The 21,820-nt window shown below is 39.7% G+C and overlaps 1 protein-coding gene across 8 annotated transcripts in view; it reads left to right on the top strand.

The window, feature by feature from the left end:
* The window catches only part of LOC116941894 (tight junction protein 1-like), a 257,022-nt gene that overhangs the window by 117,389 nt on the left and 117,813 nt on the right, over nt 1-21,820 (top strand). For 2 of the 8 annotated variants that reach the window (XM_032953225.2, XM_032953224.2), the window contains exon 1: nt 3,103-3,427. The exons of 5 other annotated variants lie outside the window; for them this stretch is intronic. In XM_032953225.2, the coding sequence (XP_032809116.2) occupies nt 3,401-3,427 (27 nt within the window). In that variant the 5' untranslated portion in view covers nt 3,103-3,400. Of the gene's footprint in view, nt 1-2,973; nt 2,994-3,102; nt 3,428-21,820 lie in introns of those variants that run through there. One more of the 8 variants, XM_076066813.1, reaches the window with a different exon arrangement.

Genomic DNA, 21,820 nt, shown 5'->3' with positions numbered 1-21,820 from the left:
ACGTGTTTTATTACCGCTGTACAAATCTAACGATGGCTTAATCTAAACAACACACGTATGTAAATCTGATATTACAACATGAGTGTAAAAAGGTCAAAGGTGAAGCAATGAAATGTCTCGCTCAAGCCACTGCCAGTGGAAGGGCCATCCATGGATGTAGTTCTAAAGAGCCCCCTCTCGAGCGTACCTGAGTTGTTATTCCACGCTGAACATTTGGAAGAGATGGGAGTACGCACCACCCACGACTATGCTGATTGAATATATACTCGGTGTCCCCACAGTTATAGCCAGAGACTGGGGAGATTTAAGAAACGTACACATTGTTCCAGCTGATGTGCTGGGGGAGATTAAACCGGTGACCGCTGGATTGCCAGTTCAGTGTGCGAAGCATTAAGGTACAACCATGGCAGCATCCCAACATGAATAAATCATAAAAAATATATATACAATATGTACAGTATATATGTCAAGCACATAAGTATATAGGTATTGATGTTTTTCGAGTAATAGTAAGTATGCAGTCACCAATAAGTCACTGAGTGTCCATGAACCCGCAGAACCTATACTCTGCTTCCACCTACAGGTTTGTTAACACTTAATGCTCGGAACATCACCGGCTTGAATCGTAATTGCACGTGATGCTTGATTGTCGACACATCTGCGCCGGACCTTTTTACCATGTAAAACTGAGTCTAGCTTAACTAAACCTGGCGTATCACATCTTACTCTGATCTAAGAATTTTTTGGTCTTACCTTAATTAGCAAAATCATGACTCTGCTGGCTGGGCCATCTGTACTGATTACATCCCACATGACTCGTTGAAAGTTTATTTGAGACTTAGCCCAACGCCGGCTATAATCTGGGAGGGAGGCCAAAATGGCTTGATCTCCTGGCAGGGGACTTGGAAGGGAGTGGATTCTCTTGAGGAAATCAGGCACTTGGAGTGCATTTTCTAATGACATGCAGCTCACAGTCAAAATGCACACTGTAAAGAACGCGCGGAGAGAGTTTGGAGGGGGGTGTGCAGTGGTTCGCGTACTGCCATACGAACCAGGAGGCCTTTTTGAGTTTGATTTCTGGGTGAAGGCTATCATCAGTGGCGAGTGAAATCTGAACCGGATCTTTTCCCACCTGTCCAAATTTAACCGACCCACCGTGGACCAGCAAGGTGAAGAAGAAGAATGGTCAATAATTTCCCCATGACTGATGTGCTGTGGGGAGATTCCTTCATGCAGCGGCGAATTGAAAAACCTTTGAAAAAAGGATACCCCTAACATTTGAAGTTAACATTTGCATGGTTTTTCTTCTTCAAATATTACAATAATTTGTGAATATATTGGCTTTGATTTTTTTTGGCTTCAAAGTGAAGTAATAACAATTTGAATCGCAATGCATTTTGTCAGTTTCTACAATATTACGTGCATTCAAATAATATATACAACGCTTGTAGTATTTGTTTAATGGTTACAGCATGGTCGCGAGATAGACATCTATGTTGAGAATGTGTAATACGCCAGTCTCGTGTTAAAACAAACGCACTACCCACCATGAAAGAGCTTTTAAAAATACTTTTAAGGGATTTATGTTCAGGCACTGGAACAATCACGACATCAAAATGTCGTGATTGTTGACAGCATTGCAACCACAAAAGCATTGCTGCAAGCGAAGATGTATACTCATGCTATTCTGAGAGAACATTGGCTGTAATCTGACAAATGTTGTCCATCATTCATTGCGTTGAGATCAACTCCACAATATGAGAAGGGTCAACATTTATTTCACCATTCATTTCAATGAAACCCACCACCTAACGTTGTCGTTCCACGACGATGATGGCACAATCTACATGTTTAAAAAAAATGAATCTCATTCTCAGCCACTCCGACTGTCAAATGTTTCAATAGTTTTTCAAAATATTGAGTAAATCCAAGGTGAATCGTTTCACTTGTCAGTGTCACGTGAAATATTTAATTTCTATTAATAATTCAAGTTGTTACTGTCATTACTTGATGGCCTAATTCTAACCACGTGTGCACATCCTAGGCAGACTCGCAGAAGGATAATTTGTATACGCTATATGCGCTTTCCCTTCCATCAAACAAATTCATTTTAAACCGACACTTCCATGCTGCTCTGACAGAGGTCAAATATTAATTGAAAAGAACAAGGACTTTATTAATGAACGATTGCCACGTTGGTGTGATGTTAGCGTCCACGCCTGATATGAAAGAGGTCGTGGGTCCGATCCCGACCCTGACGCCTGCTGCTGTATTTTTTGGATTTGAAGCTTTCGTGGCTGCAGGAATCCATACTCTTTGGTTCTTTCGGTAAAGTCACGTCGTTTTTATTTTCTCTCTCTCTCCCCGTGGTCCGCGTGGATTTGTTTGTGTGAATTCTCTGGCTTTTTCTCATCCACGTTTAGAATCAAAGCGCATTTAAGATGATTTCGATTATTTCACTGCTATAAATTTCCACATGATAAGCCACTTTGTTGAGCTATCATATGTGGCCAGGTCGCTTCTGAAAAATAAGTTAATAGCTTAGTGGGCTTAACCTGTAAATAAAAAAATAGTTTAGTTTAACTTGCATATATTTTTTAAAAAAGTGATTTGGTTACCTATCATATACTTTGCGTCTTTTCTGCATTGTTCGTTGTAATGTCCAGACCCGACTGGACATGTGTGGCAAATTTTTTTAAGCTTTATATCTCATCGAATTCCTCCATTATATATAAAATAAAGATACCAGATTGTGTGCGTTTAGGTCCGGGAACCGTTAGCGGTTGTCAGCAATCTCCCAACAACGCGCGCGCTGCGCAGCCCCCGACCCCCCCCCCTCACACCACCTCCCCCCCCCCCCCTCTGCAATGTTCACCACTTGGTACAGCCCTGCCTGTCAGCAGCATCACCATAGCAACATCAGCAACGTCTCCGCAGCCAGCCTCGCCGAGCCGGGTGATTGGTTAAGGGGCTTTTGTTCTCGCGGGCTGGAAGTGAGTACATTTGAAAAAAAATAAAAGGGGGGGGGGGGTGGTGGTTGGTGGTGGTGGGGGGCAAAGCGAGAGAGGAGCGGCTTTAGGGGTTGGGTTTGGTGGGGTGGTGGTGGTGGTGGGGGGGGAGAGTTGTTGAAGCGATGGTGATTGTTACCGGATCGCTTGCGAAGCTGCAGACATATTGGAAGCGAGAGACGTTTTGCTACTTCTTAGTTATTATTTTCTGCATAAACCACCCTCCTCCTCACCTCCTCCTCCTCTTCCTCCTCACCGCCCTCCCCCTCCGAAAGATATTTTTTGTTCAACAACAACAACAAAACACTCCCATTTGTTGTTGGGACATGCGCTTTGTGGTGGTGGGCTTGTGAGGAGATCCACCTCTCTTCCACTCGAGTCAGGTTGGCAGCATGGCCGGGAGACCGGCGAACGTGAAGGTGGGTTTGCGCTGGAGTTCTTTTATTCGCTGGCGATGCTCGCTCGCTCGCTCCTCTCTCTCTCGCGTGTTTGTTACTTACTGGTCTCACGGTGCACCTAGCCTGGCACAGGTGACGCGAGGTCACTGACAACTTAGCGGTGGTGGTTATTATTGCGAGCGGAAAGTAACGGGGCTGGGTGGGGTGAGGGGGGTTACTCGTCACACCCGAGTTTGACAAGCGCGGGAACCAGTTGGTGGTTTTGCTATGTTGGTGTGGAGGTGTTTGGGGTTGGTATACAACAAACATCAACTGTGTTCAATACATACACGAGGGGATGGGTGACCTGTGTGTTAAAGTCTTCGATAACTACCGCCAAAACTGCGTGTAAGAGAGAGGTGGCCTAGCGCTGTGATCGATGACGAAGATGATGGTACGGTTGTTGTTGTTGTCGTCGTCCTAGTTTGTTGTTGTGGGCAACGATTGAGTGGAATCTCCCGGGATTGTATATCGAGACGTCTCCACTTGAGCGTGAAGGATTGGGGGGGGCGGCATGCGAGTGGCTGTTTACTTTAGGAAGTTTTTTTTTCGGGAGTGACCGATGCCACGTTGCGCCTTGTTAGATGAATTCAACAACGCATCTGCGTGCAGAATGAATGTACGGCGATTTTTTTATTTATTGTTATCGTTGTTAGGTTTGTGTGTGTTTAAAACAAATAATGAAACTGATTTCCACTAGAGTAGATGATTGTCTTCCAATGATCACCTGTTTCGCTGCATTACGTCCGGAATGCACGTACAATTTGTTTTGATATTCTTTGTTTTTTTCCGGTAAAGTGACGTAGATAGAAAAATAATAATAAAGTTAACAACAATAATAATAAAATACAAAAAACACTAATGTACATTGTGGCCTGGTTCTAAATCGGAGTGTACTGGCAATCTATGTAAACTTTAGCAATGGTTATTAAGCTGGGTGAGTGTACTGGTAGTCTATAATGTAGACTGTAGCAATGGTTAAACTGGGCGAGTGTACTGGCAGTCTATAATGTAGACTGTAGCCTGGTTCTTAACCTGAGTGAGCGTACTTGGCAGTCTATAATGTAGACTTATTATCGGTTCTTTCAGTAATAAAATAAAACCACGACGTTTCGATCGCAACACAAGCGGTCGTCATCAGGAGAGAAGAGAGGTTAGCCTCTAAAGGAAAACAGTTTATGAAGGTTTAGAGATGGGCGTAGCCCAAGTGTTGTCAGCAGCATGAGCGGGGCAGGTAATGTTAATGTAGGAGAAAGACAAGCAACTACACCAATCAAAGGGCCGCCAAGCAATCATTGCACCTCGCTCCACACACCCACACTGCTGACGGTGGAGGTTGACAAGAAAACACAAATCAAGTCATGACCCAAAGTGGTTGATGACATATTTCCAATGATTGCTGAGTTTATAACCATCCTCTCGGTTGGAATTGTGTCCGTGTCTGTATATATTGATGGCTTCATGAACGAATCTTTGTTGATAGCCAGCCACGGCAGAAGTATTGGTCCTACCGTGTTTGAAATCTGCCTTATGCTCACGAACACTATCCGAGACATGTTTTTTAGTTTCCCCAATGTAACTGCTGCCGCAGATACACCTTAGTTTGTAGACGCCGGGATATTGCATGTCAGGAATCTTGTCCTTCATAGATGGGATCAGATCACGAATGTTATATACTGTGTTAAATCGGACCTGGATCTTGTGTTTGTTAATGACATCCAAGAAAGGTAGCATGCCATCCTTTTTTACCTCCATGGTGAATTTGATGGTTGGGTGTATGGTATTGATGTGGTTGAGGAATTTGTGCAGAGCTGGTGGGCAATGTGGCCAGATGACAAACGTGTCATCCACGTACCTTTTCCACAAGGACGGGCGTAGAGTGCATGCCTGGATGGCGTCCGTCTCAAATTTTTCCATTAAAATATTGCTTTCAGTTTTCAGTTTATTTGGTATAGCCCTGTGAGCCATTCGGCTCTTGAATCGGGTGCAACCACAACAAACAAAAACACGAACAAGAAAACATCTTAAAGTGACTATGTGAATGTGCAAACAAAATCCATGAAAAAAAACAGCAAAATATTCCTGAAAAAGCACCGTACACAAACGCTGTGTGCAAAAATCCCAGTGGGATGCAAGTCAAACAACAACAACCACAAGAAAACTTAGATTAAGGCCATCAGTCTAACTCCGTACTACAACAAACAAACATGTCCAAACCAAAAAAACTTTTCGAAATCACCAAAAAATAAAGCCATAATTGCAATGTAACAGTGATCATAGGGACTGCAACCGGAGATAAGGGAGAACCCATTGGGGTGCCTTCAGTTTACTTGTAGAATGTGCCATTCCAGGTGAAGTATGTATTGGTGAGGCAGTCTCACCAGGGCTGGTACATCAGCATTCAATCCTTGTTGGACCAAATCTTCAATGATCGCAATGGCATCGGGCACAGGAACTTTGGTGAACAAAGAAACTACATTGAAACTAACGAGAAAATCAACTGGGGACAGTGAGATGTCTTTAACTGACGATACCAGGTGAGCTGAGTTAAGTACAGAAGAGGTGGTCTTACCAGTGAATGGCTGCAAGGTCTCAGACAGATATCGGGCCAGTTTGTAGGTGGGTGAGCCAATGGTGGAGACGATGGGACGAAGGGGTGTGCCTTCTTTATGGATTTTTGGTAAGCCATATAATCTGCGTGGTCTAACAGCAGAAGGTTTTAAGGAAAACCGTTTGGTCTGCTCAATTAATGAAGCTGAATCCGTGATGATACTGTTCGTTTTTGTAACGAGGCTGTTGGTGGATCTCTTCATTTTTGTGTAACTACCATCATTAAGTAGGTCCTGAATTTTGTTATTTATTTGATGTCTAGGAATAAAGTTTCACATGTAACATGAACAAAGTTAAACTGACCAATGATGAATTCATATTTTAAAAAGGAACACAAAATTCACCCACTGTTCCAATTTAATCTCTTGTGTTTTGCCGACATTAGTTTCGTGGTGAAATGTCTGGATAAACGCCATTAATAAAGCATGTAATAATGATTGTCACTTTTAATGCGTCTTTCAATAATGTATCAAAGTTCCATAATATTATGCTTGAGATAATTATGACAATTATATGACATTGTCATGTCACAATTATAGGACTTGTACTGTATGGTGGTACAATAACGCTGGTTAGCGTTGTTACAGATACGTCGAAGAAAAAAACATAAGCCCTATCAACATTTTCCTTCAGATTTACATTAACTGCAGTTATTAATTCATGACAATGTACATTTCATAGTTATTAAACATTCATAGGAGAACGTGGCCAAGTGCGTAAATGGGTGGGTTATTAACATTGCATGAACATTTAAATCGAAATCACATTTATGTTGAAGAGACGTAAACATTTTACAGTACATACTCTTTGGTTCTTTCGATAAAGTCACGTAGTTAGAAATAACATATAAAATAAAACAAGAACCAAAGAGTATGGATTCCTGCAGTCACGAAAGCTTCAAATCAGGATATTTTACCGTACACTTTATCCATTGCAGCATTGCCATATAATAATTTTAGATATACAGTACCAATTAATCTTACGTCTATTAGTAGTGTATAATGTTTGTGAGTATCGATGTTAGTAACCGTGACAAATGCTGTTGATAAGTTTAGCTTTAATTTTGTCAGCTTGAATTTCAATGCAGTACAAAAATAATATGAATTTTTAGAGTATCAAATTGTAACTACGTCTCAGCACGTCATACATAACAGTGGAAAAGTAATCCAAGATTGTATGTACTGTACTTTCATTTTAAGCAACATGTTATGCTTAATGACTCAAACAAATGTTAAGGTTAGTTTAACACGTAGGCTTTTGAGACCAATATCCAATAAAAGTTTTTGGGTTAGATCGCGTTAATATACATGCGTCGTTAAACCCGTGACCACCCGACAGCCAATTAGTAAGGGTTGTCACGTAAACAAAACATGCCAATTCGTTACTAATGCAGTACACCGATGTGTTGAAGAGTAAACCCACAATTGTAAATGTTGTGGGTTTACTTACTAATTGGCTGTGTAGGGTGGTGGAGGGTTTAACATCACATTTATATTTACGCAATCTAACCTAAACACTCTATTATGGAAGTTTTAAGATGTTTTCAGTCCCAAAACAAAATAACTCCACCATAACGAAGTCAACCGTTTACACCAATCAATGGGTTAGAATTGAGTTAGTCCTTTGAACAGATGGGATCTATGATTACTTGCTGATATACTGGAAAAAGTTTAATTATAATTAGCACCAATTACCTATAGCTTATCAATGCCGCTAACAATGTTAACTGAAATGTTTAGTGGGATCCAATTATCAGAGTGCATCATTGTCAAAAAAATGACACGGGTGACAAAACAGTGCTGTTTTTATTCACACTTGGCCAAACATGCTAATTATGTGTCACATTCAATACAAGTCACCCCTGGATCACGCACATTAATTTGCGGAGCGTTCCGGACTTTGGGCACGTCCGGATGACAACAGGGGGTTCTAGATAATTGGTACTCGTACGAAGGCATCCCAGGCTTGTGCTTTTACCGCTCCTGAGTGCCGCACGCCACTCGGCTGGCAGGGGAGAGGCGCTCTGATATGCGGCAGCTTACATCTGTAAAGCCCATTGATAATGGTCCCACGCAGATCCCATGGCCTTATGTAAAGAGCGACTGGTGGATGGCACAAAACATAAATCCCATTTGTACAAGGCAGCAGGGGGGCTGCCATACAAAATTGTTGGTACAAGGCAGTATACATAAGACAGCAGAACGTTATCTCCTTCATAAATATCTCTGGTTTATGTTCATTCCATGTACTATGACAGCCATTTTTTATGTTTTTTTAAAATATAAATGTGTAAATAAGTAATATTAAATTGGATGGCCCCTTGAGATATGACTCGCCACTTGACTGCAATGAATGCAACCGTAAACACTGATGGTAACCGTTATGTTATAGCAAGGCATCATTTAATTGCAAAGGACATGACCGAATTTACTAATCATACATAGTTGCTTTAAACTAAATGAAACACTTTGAAATGTGAGAGGACTTTGATGTATCAGTGTTTAAAACTACTGTTACTGCATGTGTGTGTGCGCATATACTGGATTATACCTCCTTAAAAATATATGATTATACATACCAAATGTACCGCAAAGTTGGAATGAACTCGAGCAGACATCACCCTATGACTTCAGCTTTGTACAACCTGTGCTTTATTGCTTGATTTATGCATGTGCCTCACATTTTTCGTCAAGTCAGACCATGCATCATGCACAAATGGCATGCACTTCTGCTACACTACATGTACACACATCATACAAAGGGTTTTTCGTTTGCAAATGCGAGTGCATTTTGTATGTATTATTTTTGTTATATGCCTATTTTTTATATAAAAGCTGATTACAATGAAAAATGAAAACTATGGTACCAGATGAAATTGAGAAAAATAAATGATGTAAATGTGTCCACTCTAAAATAGAGGTGCACAAATTATGCAATCCCATTACATAGTAAATTTTACAACACATTTTAGATTCAAGATAACTTCTTAAATTATGTGAAATTCCTAAAAAACATTTTCTTAATCGTTGCGAGTATCGATGGATGGCTATGCCAACACGTGAACGTATCTGCAGGATGTCCCTTTGAGTAATTACATAGCAGTGGCTCTTAAATCATTTAGGAAGGTCCTAGGCAATATTTCAAGAGCAATTACTGAGCAAAAATGTAGGCCAAAAATAATATTTTAAGCATATTATTTTAAAATATCTACCATATAAAATAGCATCTTAAATGTTTGATCTGATGAATTGAGCTTGGTTATGTATAATATGATTTTAATCAGACTCTTAGCAATGCCTGAACATCAAAGCCCACCTAAAAAAGCCTTACAAAATTAAGAATCAATACGATAAATACATAGAGCCAAAATAAAATCGTACAGAAGGCTTATTCCTTTGTGATTTTACTTATGCTCAATAATGCATGTTGCGCTAGTTCTGGCCATCGGGTTTTAGTAAACAACACAATATACACGTATTGTGATATACAGCATACGTATATTCAGCCAAATACATATACAGTACACTATAATACTCAGGGTGTTCCAGGGAATGTAAACCCTTCACTGGGGAAACAGAAATGCCAATTCCCCTCCACAAAGGCATTATAGTTTTGAGTTGGGCCCTGGCCTTGAAGCCTGCTTTCTCATTCCACGAATCGTTACTCTACATCTTACGTGAGGAATGAGCTGCTTGGCTCAGCGGCTTGTCTGTCTGAATCCCCCCTGATTTATACAAACTGTTTACGCCACAGTATTCCTGTACCCGCCTAGCCCCGTTTTGTGTGCGCGAAGCAATTCTGTCGGCCATGCGTGGAGCTCTTTCACGGAAATATTGCACAAGTCCGTGGTTCTCAATTGTTTTTCATCTACAGCTCTATATAAAAGGCATTAAAATTATCCATCCTGATTATGTTATTGACAGTTTCACGGATGCGCTGAGTTTTTTTTAAAGGAAGTATTGTCTCAGCATTTTATCAGCTCTAATAAGATGATTAAAAATACCCATTACATCTAAGTAATGCCAAGGCAGCTAATTTAATTAGTACGAAGCCTTTTAATTTGATATTGTAGAAGTATAAGAGATTAATGTTGAGTGTAGGTTATTTCTGATATTAAAATTGCTGTTTGTCACCGTACAAATTCAAAAAAAATGTTTTTAAGGTTTCTATATTTGTACTTTAAAATATTATACATGCACACATAGTGTTCAATTTAATTATATCGAGGGCAATTCAATGCACAGGGTGAGAAATGGAATTAATTTTCACAATATGAAATGTGAACCCAATCCAATCAGTGTTTTCTTAGCGCTTGGGACTATTTTGGCAAGGCACAAGGGAGTAAACATCTTTTAATATGTAAATTGGAAAGAGACTGCACAGTAATTAATGTCTATATCATAAACCTAATAATGAAGAATGTGACTAATCACCCTAATGATCGGTAAACATACAGAGACGCACACAGCTTGAGGCATAGAACTCTTTAAAAAACACAGTCATGTCACCAAAGGAGATTTTTTTTTTCTAAGAACCTGTTCTCTCGGAGATACGTTTAGATGCCTTCTTGTTTGCATTCTCTTCTATCAACAAATGAAATAAACCAATGAAAATAACATGGGAAGTCAGCGTTTCCTTTAAACTTTTGTTATAGACACCTCAAACAAAGTTGGCCAAATAACAGCGGATAAAGCGAATGGCTTTCATTCGGAAGTATGTGAGTTCATATCCTAGATAAGCATTAACTCTCTTAGGTTGATAAAATAATGTTTTGGGAACTCAACAGTGGATGGCCTATGGATTTACTTCCCTACCTCAGGAATGTGGAATTTTCATCACTCGCTCAGGGCTGTGAGCCATACACTCATTTGAGTGGGATAGTTATTTAAGGTATCGACAAATTAAAACCTAGTTTTTTTAATGAACCCTCCCATGATATCCTAATAAGCATAGAGTGACTTAAAACTTTCGTGACTGCAGGAATTCATATTCCATGGTTCTTTCGGTAAAGTCACGTAGCTAGAAAAAATAATAACAATAAAATAATAAAAATAAAGTGAATAACAAAATATCACGACGTTTCGATGTCAACACAAGCGGTCGTCATCAGGAACAATGTGTTGCGATTGAAACGTTGTGATATTTTTATTCACTTTATTTTTATTATTTTATTGTTATTATTTTTTTAATCTACGTGACCTTACCGAAAGAACCATAGATTAAGCATAGAATGATGAAGTGTCTTCATTAAATAAGCCTGGGATGAATGAAGTTCCATATTACTTTGCATCTCTCATTCCCATGCACATTGAGTAACTCGCCCATGTTTACAGATTGCACTGAATCTTTCTCAGCATGCATAATTGAACAAAGTTAACAAGAGTGAACCACAAAAATACAACTTTCTTTTCCTGGATCTACAGTATACCACTTGAATGCACAGCTTTGGCTCAGGTGCAAGCATTTGTAAATGTTGTGTTGATCTTCATCAGCAGGGATGCATGCATTCTCTTCATGCAACGTCTTTGTATGTGATTTGTGAATGGTAATATAGTCATTTGTTGCTCTCAGAATTGAGCCCATTCTCTTCTGAATGCAGAAGCTAAGCAGGTGTTTAACCTGTCCTGGCATCTAGCCATATGTAGTTATGTCTTATATGCACCCAGATAAGCTTTCGTTGAGGCATTTGTACCTTGGTGGTGAGTTGCTGCAGGATACCCCGAGCCAGATTTCCACACGGCAATACAAGTTTTCTTAATTATTTGTTTTGTTAATTAATTATTTTATATTTGTTCCTGGTATGCCGTGAGAGTGCATGTGCGTGTGCTTGAAATAGTGTGAGCGCAGTTATTAATTGCGTACTGTGTTTATAAATATATTTCAGATTAATAATTGTGCAAACAAGCAGCAATTAGTACTAAGATATATGTATGTAAAAATATTTCTTTTATAAGGGTAAATTTACTATTTAAGTACCTGTCTCGCAAGGAAATGCATTATAATCGCTCTATGCGCCATTGCTTCCTTGAGTTGTGTATTGATTGCATTACCTTTACAGTGGCTGGAATAGCTTTCAGAAATGATTTATGATGGATTAAAGTCATCCATACACTGACCTCTAAGGTCAGGCCATATTTAGCTTTTTTGGCATTCCAGTGAACTTATGTGGATTCTCAAAATGAGTACTGAGATAAGGGAAGTATGCGCTGTGAGACATTACCAGCAGTGATTTGTCTTGCCTGTCTCACAATCTGTAGCTGGTTGCGCATTAAATGCACGGCATACATTTTTTACATGAATTTCATACGTAAAAGCATAGTAATTTCCTGTCATTTATTCTGATGTTTCCTTTATCCTTAACTCCACTTCCTAAGAGTATTTGTTCTCCCGTTTTATCCATTTCATTTCTGCACACCCATACCTCATGAATCTCAAGTCGCGATTTACTTTTTACCTACACATTAGCTCCTGACATAATGTTTCAATCAAAGGTATTCATTGCAGTATACGAGCAATTACAATTTTAACAAATTGATCATTTTCACGTAAGATTATTGTTAAAACTTTGTACTGTATGTAGTAATATATATGTGCAGAGCTTTACAATGTGGTCACTTTGACATTTGAAGAGCCCACTTACTTATTTAATATTGTGCCTTTATTTAACAGTCATGTTTAAGTGGAGAACTTATTACGTACTGACCGGCGGTAGATTTGACTGACACGATGACATGTTGTAAAGTGGGGTCATGGGAGCTACAACATTAATGTGGGAATATGATCATGTGCATAACTTTTCCTTCATAGGACTTTAAATTGTGTTAAAAATATTGTTGTTTTTTTAATACACATGCAGTACTGTATTAAAGAGCTTCGAACATAAAGTGAGAATGATTGCCAATTGAATATCTGTAATTAATTAAATGATACTTAGTGCTGTTACAATTAATCCGATAGAAAAGTGGGGACTCCTCGCATTAAACAGACCTGTTAGTAAATTATACACATTTAATACAGTTTATATGAAATTCATCAGTATTTTCCAGTGAATAATAACATGTATGTGGTGAGTGATAGAGTAGTGGTTCTTAACCTGGGATGCACGCACGCACCCCTGGGGGTGCGAGATGCCCTTTCTAGGGGTGCGAGACATGGCCAGATTTTTTTAGAAGGTAAATCATCTAAAACACATTATACACGGGCACGTAAGTACAACTTCATTGATTAACATTGTACATTTTTGTAACGATTGTGAGCCAAAGGGGTGCAAACTGCAGTCAAGGTTAAGAACCACTGTGATAGAGGAACCTTCTTGCACCCTGCTTGCTTCCACGGTTGGTTGGCCGCAACATTGTCTTATTCTGTTCCCAGTGATCTTTGTAAACAATGTGTAGTTGTGTGATAACAGCCTATGTGGTCCGTAGTTCTTCAGGTCAAATTTCTTTTTTTGAATGAAAGATTGTCTGGGACATGATTCTATGATTGTGGAATTTCATTTCTGTGTAAACATTTAGTGTACAAGCCTCCAATAATTAATTGGTCACGCCTCTGATGATGTCCACAGTTATACCATATGGTCCAGGAGGCTTCCCCTTATTCATACGTAGAAGGGCAGAGTTGATTTCACCAAGTTTAACATCTAAAATATCCTATTAATCTCAGAGTTTGATTCCTGGGCTATGTGTAATTTTGCTATCTGCATAACATTCCTGCACTAATTTTAGGAATATTGTTACCATGAGTTATGGTTCCATCTTTATCCCGAAGGGCCACCATTTGTAAATTGCCAATCAACCTCCTTTTTGCCCCTTTCAGGCTACCATTTTTTGCCCTGACTTCTTTAATAATTTTAGTGTCCATTACGATTGTGTCTAGCCTTTGTAGGCTATGACAAAGCATCGGACTCAGTATAAATTGATTCAGTGAATCCAAGTTTTCACAAATCAAGGCCCAAATGAAATATAAATATTTAGAAAAAATAAACCTTTGACAAAAACAAAACAGTCAGAATGATATTACATGAAAAAGTACCTACATTAAAATGTGAGTTAGACAAGGTGATATGCTTTCACCACAGTTATTCACATTGTCATTAGAATTTATTTTTTGTAATCTGGATTGGAGAAAGAAATGCATATTAATGAGAAACCATTAAGATCTCAGATTTTCCAGTGACGTAAATTAGTCTTTGTAACATCCAATGGAAATGAATCAGGAAATATACGAACTTAAACAGGATATCATATTCTTTGGGTCTTTCGGTAAAGTCACGTAGATAGGTTAAAAGAAAATAACAAAAAACTACGACGTTTCGATCGCGACACAAGCGATCGAAAAGTAGTCGTTTTTTGTTATTTTCCTTGAACCTATCTACGTGACTTTACCGAAAGACCCAAAGAATATGAATTCCTGCAGTCGCGAAAGCTTTAAGGTTCATTAAACAATTGGAGATATCTTCCGGATGGACACAGCTGGAAAACAAAGCAGAAAACGTTTACTGAGGATAGCCCCTGAAAGCAGATCAGAAACAAAATGATAAAATAAGAGAGGTGGGGGAGAGCATGTCGGAGTGCTTTTAGAAAACTGAATTTGATGCTAAATAGCAAAGCACCCGTTTACCAAAACACTAGTTTTCCTTCCCCCGCACCTCCGATTGGTGCGCTTGGCTACGTACGGTGCGAAAGAAGTTCAACATACATCCATCCATACAAAGTTTTGCATCGGTGTGTACTGCCTGCTAAGACTTATTTATCATAAACATGGATATTCATTCAGAAAATCTGGTGGGGGGGGGGGGGGAACCTGAACAGTGTGCTAAGTATATGTAAAAAAATACCTACCTTGAATACAACTTACCTGTGGATTGAACATAGCTGATAATGATGATGAAAAATATAACATGTTAAATTAAAATAAAGTTCCCTTTCATTTAAAATTCCAGTTTTGTTCAAATGCCCTCACGTTTGAATGTCTCTGTACACGAGTGACATTCATGATGCTAATGCGCGTGTATACGCCCACTGTCTACCAGATTTTTTTGGCGGAATATAATAGGTCATGGGTGTTTCTGAGCTGCTCAGCCAAAATGCAACCATATCCACATTCCTCAGTGCACGACAACGCTGTATCATGTTGGTGGGATAACTGATCGGAGGATATTTGAGTTTTATATATTGGCCACTCAAAATATATTTGTATTGCTTTTAGCAACGTTTTCTTTCACTTAATCGGCCACCTGTGTTTTCCGCCAATGGAGGCGTGTGTAATGTGGCAAAAGTAGCACGTTAGAGCTCCTATAATTGTAGTTTCTGTAAGAGCATGTTTAAACACGCTTACTTCAATACCATGCTTGCAGCAAATGTGTATGAAAGGTTAAATGGGCACTTCCCAAGTACATTTTTTTCCTGCAGATCCGTGTTTGTGTGCGTTGTCTGTATGCTCAAGCAGGTATAGTGTGTGTGTGCTTGCACATACACGTAGGTAAGCTCAACATATCTGTTCTTGTACATGACTGCAGGGATACTGCGCCAATATTTCTGTTACCGACCTGCCCATCGCTTGCTATAACATTATCCTGTTGATAGTCTTATAGGGATGAATAATATACTTTCGTTATACAGGTACATTTTTTTTGTGAGTGGGTTAAAAAAAAGGAACAATTGTGCAAAGTATTTAAAAATAACACCGGCTGTCAGTACTTTTATGTAATGAAATAGTCTTTAGCAATTCAGGGACTAATACAGCGCTGTAAGCTTCATCCAAAATGTATATTTCATATGGTACTGGAGATGTTTGAAGTACTATATACAAGATGGTTTAAAATGTTCTAAAAAAAACAGAAATAGAGTATAGCGTCGTGCTAAATGTTGGGACGGTTCAGTACAAATATCAATAGACCGTTCTGTCCTAAAAATGTATTGTTCAGCACAATCCCAATATAATTACACATCGCTGAACATTACAGCTGACCCATCCAATATGGAGGGAATGGCTATTAAAAGTTAAAATAACCAAAACCCAAAATATGTATGCCTAACTGCACACAACCCACTCCCATTTATGCACTACCAATTAAGAAATTGCTTGAGCCGTGCAAATGCTGTATTCTGAGTATATAAAGCTTTTAATGTAGTCATAATCTGATTGACTGGTCTGCATGCTTTATCCGAATATATGAATAACCATCACGCATCAACACACGTGCATTGCTGAGTTGCCAAAAGCTCCATGCAGCAAGCTAACGTATCTGCCGTTGTCCTTAGCACGTTCCTTTGGTCATCCTTGAACTTGTGATGTACTGAAAGCATAAAATAATTTTTCAATGGTGTGGAATTCTCCAATGCTTTCTATCATATAAAGCAGTCTTTGTGCTGGGAATTTGGCAGAGTTGAAGAAAATGTAGGCACTGCTTGTTTTCATCACTTTGTGTCCTGCTCGTACAGTGTCTGAAAAATGGGCGAGTTTTTTTGTTTAAGTTAAGGTGAATATTTTAAAGGACGAGAGACCAAGGGGCACATTTCCGAGTAGTCATCTTATCTTAACCGAATTTATATAGCGCCTTAACCAAGGCGCTTTACAAAGAATTAACAACGGTACTACATATGAATGTAATGGTGGAGGTGAGGTGAATGAAATAGATGAGAGGAAGCAATGGGGGGGGGGGCAAATTTGTGTTGCGTGCATTCGGTGAAAGTGAAATTGATGACAGTAGATGATGATGAATGGATTGAATGCATGAGGAACGAGTGAGAATATGAAGAGGGAACAGTAACGGAGGTGGTTTATGAGGGGAAGATTAAGGGGTCGTGGGGTGAGCTCGTGGACAATAAGTGAGTTTTGAGTGCGGAGCGGAAACTAGTGAGCGAAGGTGACTGCTTAATTTGGAGGGGGAAGTTTGTTCCAGTGAAAGGGGGGCCGAGAAGAGACAGAACGAAAGCGTGGATTGAGTACAAGGAGGAGGAGGAGGAACAGAGATAGACTTTAAGGGATGTGCATAAGCACACACCTCTTATTTTTAATGACGTGTGGTTTGAATTTTGGAAAGGTCTGTGCCTCCACGAGCTTGTGCCAAGGACCAAAGCTGTTGAATGACTCCTTTGTGTGTAGGCCGCATGCTCATCTGGGGATTACCAAAGATTTCTGGCAACTTACCAAGGGCCTGCCTCGGTCCATATTATTCTTCCTGAATAGGCTTGATTCCTGCGGCCCTAGCCTACATCTTGTTTACACGCACCCTTCAAGCCATGAACCTTTATCTTTTGTAATATTTTGAGAGTTGGTCGAATTATTGAAGTGACAAATTACTAATATTTCGTAATTTTTTGCTAAACTTTTGAATTGAGTTTTTTCATTGTTTAAAGTGTTCATCATAGTTGCATGGGATATTGGAATTCTTGCTATTATTTGTCAGCACTTAACGAACGCTATTGTTCAGTGATGCAGTCATGAATGCGCAGCCACAGGGTAGAGAGTAAAATACAGCAATAAGTGTAAACTGTGTATTGTATAGATGGTTGTGTTTAAGAGTGGTTTGTAAACCTTCTGTGTTGTACAACATATCTTATACGTCTACGGTATTAAATGTGTATGCTTGGTTACCACAATACGTGCCTTTTGTTGTATTGCGATGGTATTGCTTATTTGATATGCAAGAAAACAACATTCTTTTTGGTTTCGGTAGGTTACAATAACTGCACAATGTGTACTGTCTCGGTTAAAAAAAGCATTCCTCTTGGAAAATGTCTTGCTTGCTTATGGTTATGTAGCACGGATTAACTTGGGATGTTGCAGTGAAGGGTTTCTATTTAGGTCATGGGTCTTATATTTATTTTGAGTACAATTAGCAAATTGAAATGCTGAAATGTTCTTAAAATCTAATATTGTATTCATGTTCGTTAAGTGCATCATATGTGCATGGTGCGTGAAAGCAACACTGAATAAAACATGAGCACAACACACTTTGTAGTAAATAACCATTGCACACCGGTCAATATGTGCCTTTGAACTTAAATTAAAGAAGGTTAGCAGTGGTATTATTTAATATTTTAAGCTTTCTAAAACCAATTAAAATTATATTTTCTTCTCTGTAGAATGGTGCCTTGAAATCAGTCCCAAAGTTGGGATTTTATTTTTGTGTTTGCCAAGAATTAGTACGGTAGTTGGAGTAGAGCTCCTGTAGTCTGGTAATTCTCGACCAAAGTTTGTATTTTATAAAACGCGAACCTGAAAAGCAAATCACTCGTGGTTAAATGTATGGTAAATTTGATCAAATTAGGTCACATTGAATAAGATCTGTAAAAACACTTTGTTGATTATAATGGGTATAAGTCTATAATTAAGGACATGCGGGAGCTGTAGAGCAGGGATGTATAATGAAAAAACCATCATGGAATAATATACATATATAAAATAAACACATCTAATATACTGTACAAGTATGCATTTAATGCAATATAATAAGCTGTGTTTAAATTTTGTCCATCGGGGTAGTGTCCTCTACAATCTATTTCAACATTTTTCAAGTTGACTGTATATATCACCATGTTTGTTTTCTAGTTGAACGATAGACCTCCCCCAAACGAGCACATTAATTCAGCAGTTCCTCAGATTGTTTAAATTACACAACACTGTGCGGTTAGATTCAGCTGCTTTTATGGTTTACGGTGATGGCTCATTTATAAGCATATTGACGAAGGCAACGAAAGGCGCTGAAATGGTCACAAATAAACCTTTGGAGAGATGGACACATGCTTAGAATGACAGTACACTGAGTGGCAAAATATAGGAACGCATGGATTACATTTACCCCCTCCATTTAAGACTGAAACGGGAGGATTTTTTTGACAGTTGTGGCTGTCGCCTGATGAGGCTGGTTGTAATTGCTGGCGAAACGTCGTGCCCGAATTGTAAATGACGTGGGTTTACCCTCCAAAACATTGGTCGGCTGAACTGGTAACTAATTGGCATGTGTTTTGTTTACGTGACAAACCTTACGAATTGGCTGTGTCGCGTGGTGGGGGGTTTAATTGCACATTTATATGCGATCTAACCTAAAAAAAACTCTTGTGGATAACTTATGTGGCTGAAAATCATAATTTTTACTTAAGAAAAGCCAGTGTGCTTGGGGAGGATGATGGCCAGTGGCCGAGACTCATGACGGCCAAGTGAGAGAACATCACCGAGCAGACATCCACCGAAGAGATTAAGCAATGACATCGGTTCGTGTGTGGGTAATAGGTGGATTGTAACATTGCAGGACAGCGAGAGGTGGCAATTGGCTTGGGGAGCACTTCAACCAGCAGTGGATTGATCATGGCTGATGAGGATGATGTTGATTATTATTGATTCCTATATACAATTGACATTGTTGGAGAAATACCTTTGCAATGTAATGCTATTTGAGACCAAATTGGTGGGGTCAGGTGTGATGCAGTGGTTAGCCCACTGCACTCTGAACCCAGCTACCTGCATCTAATTCTCAGCCCTTGCGAATATTGGTTGCGAGTGATATCCAAACTAGTCCTGGGTGTTTCATTTACCAATCCGTAGTGACCTGTGTTTTAAATTAGGGTTAAAGAGCCTCCATGATTTATGTGGCATGGGCAGACCTTCATCGAGCAGTGAGAGTGTCACATCAATGTACTGAATATATAATATATTATTGCTGATATACGTGATGTCTCCGTAGTGAAGCATCATAATTCACAATATAACCTCATGTCTGCTTTGCTTACGTATTAAAATATAATTTATAATTAGTCTGTCCCTTGGGCTGGCATTGTTGACATCTGTGTTAGAGAGTACAGTAACACTGCGATCTATACATAGTATGTTTTACATACACTCTATCCCAGTTTAAAATTGTGAATGAATGTTCAAACGAGTGACAATTATGTAAAACACTGAGCCTACACTAAAGTCATTGACATGTTATTTGTGCTTACATTATTTTGGATGTAGTGGGGTTTTTTTCCCTCCCACGGACAACTATGGTACAATATTGTAGCTGTAAAAATATCAATAAACAGTACTGCATTGATGATTTTTTTACTTTGGTTTCTCGGCATTAAAACGATAAAGACACCGATAAGCTCAGAGTATATATTTATTTCCCGGGATTGTAGCACAAAATAAAGCAAGGCATTTGCTTTCCTGGGAAATTTAGGGGTTTAAAAATGCGAGCAGTTCAAGTCACAATGCCGCAGTGGATGCTGGGATGTTGTCACAACGTTTGCGTGAAAAGGAGTCGCTTTGCTACATTGCAAAACGATAACACATTTCAAACACTATTGTGTTTCCCTCCTACACAAGAGAGACCGCCTACCACTTGTGTAGGCGTGTTGACACACGGGATGGCACAATACTGTACGATTATAATGTTTATTTAGACTGGAGGAGGAATCCGATGAGCTATGAAGCTCTTTTTCACAGATGCCCATAGGGGCGAGTCAGTAAGTCACGATACATGCAGCACAATGTAGTTTTACCAAAGTAAAAAAAACTCATTTGCCGTAGTGCCACATAAATTTACCGTAATAAAAAAATGTACAGCCCTTAGTGAATTCACTTCCGGTTTAAGAGGCCTACCCACGTTTGATAAAGGCGGGTTGTTTGACCATACTTCACCATTCCGAATTGAGGGTAAGCGTAGAAATTTTATTTTAGCTGATCATTAGGACTCAGAGGTAAAGTGGCATCGGTGGTATTGTTCAAATAAAAATGGGCTGTTACTTTATACAGTGCATTTTATTTAAACGTAGTGTTCCCGTTAGCATTTTCATCGCAGCAAGTGACCTCCAATATGCATCACATTCCTATTAATATTTAATCATGTACAATGTTACACTTAAGAGTAATGCAGTTTGTATAGCCTACGGATATATAAAGACCGAAGCTGCACTAAAAATAATACTGCCGGCTCAATGTAAAAGCCATAAAATCCACCACCAGTGGCAAAGTTCAGAAAGTTGACATCCCCTTCGGATGAAAACACATACACTTGAGATAAGAAACAGTGTGCCCATCGGACATCCTGATAAAAGTACACACCTTTTAAAGGAGTAATTGTCCTCAAGGCTATCCAGAGTGACTAAAAGCCTACAATTTGTAAAATGTGCAATTGCCTAAAAAAAGCTTCGGACAGAACGGTGTTAAGGTAATGTATTGGCGCTGTACCTAAAATATAAGTTTCTATCAGGAACGAGCTCTCCTTGCTATCGCAGTGAGACACGGTGCCGAGACACGGTGCCGATCGCCGATACAACCCCGAAGAGTTGGGGGGGGGGAGATAATTTTGTGGCAAAAACCTGGCCTCCTGTCAACGGAATGTGTCAACTAACCCCCCCCCCCCATTAAAGACTTAAAGTTGGAACACGCCGTTATTGACTTCGGGGGGGGGGGGGGTTACGTGGTCACCGCAGTTGGCAAACCCACGCATGTGACACGGCGACGGAGGAAGAACGAGTTCATCAGTCGGCGGATTTGTACCGAGTATCCTACACGGCGTTGGTGTTTTCTCTCTGTACGAGACCACCGAGCGAAAAGCCGCTCTCTCGCCCGCTGCGCGCGCACGTACGCGCGCACACCTCGCAGGCCCCCGCACACTTCCTGAAATAGAAATTATTAATTGCGGGCTGTCACACGACACCCACTCCTGACATGCCTTCTTCCGATCGCCATGGCGACGCCGGGGTTAGAGCGTTGTGCAGTGTTCCTGGCAGCAAACCTCCCCCCCCCCACCCAATCCCCTTCTTTCTTTCTCTCTTC

Source organism: Petromyzon marinus, chromosome 13, assembly GCF_048934315.1.
Source record: "Petromyzon marinus isolate PM22_M1 ecotype Great Lakes invasive population chromosome 13, UKy_Petmar_22M1.pri1.0, whole genome shotgun sequence".
NCBI lineage: Eukaryota > Metazoa > Chordata > Hyperoartia > Petromyzontiformes > Petromyzontidae > Petromyzon > Petromyzon marinus.
Note: the sequence above shows the minus strand (reverse complement) of the source record. Positions and strands in the feature narration are given on the sequence as shown.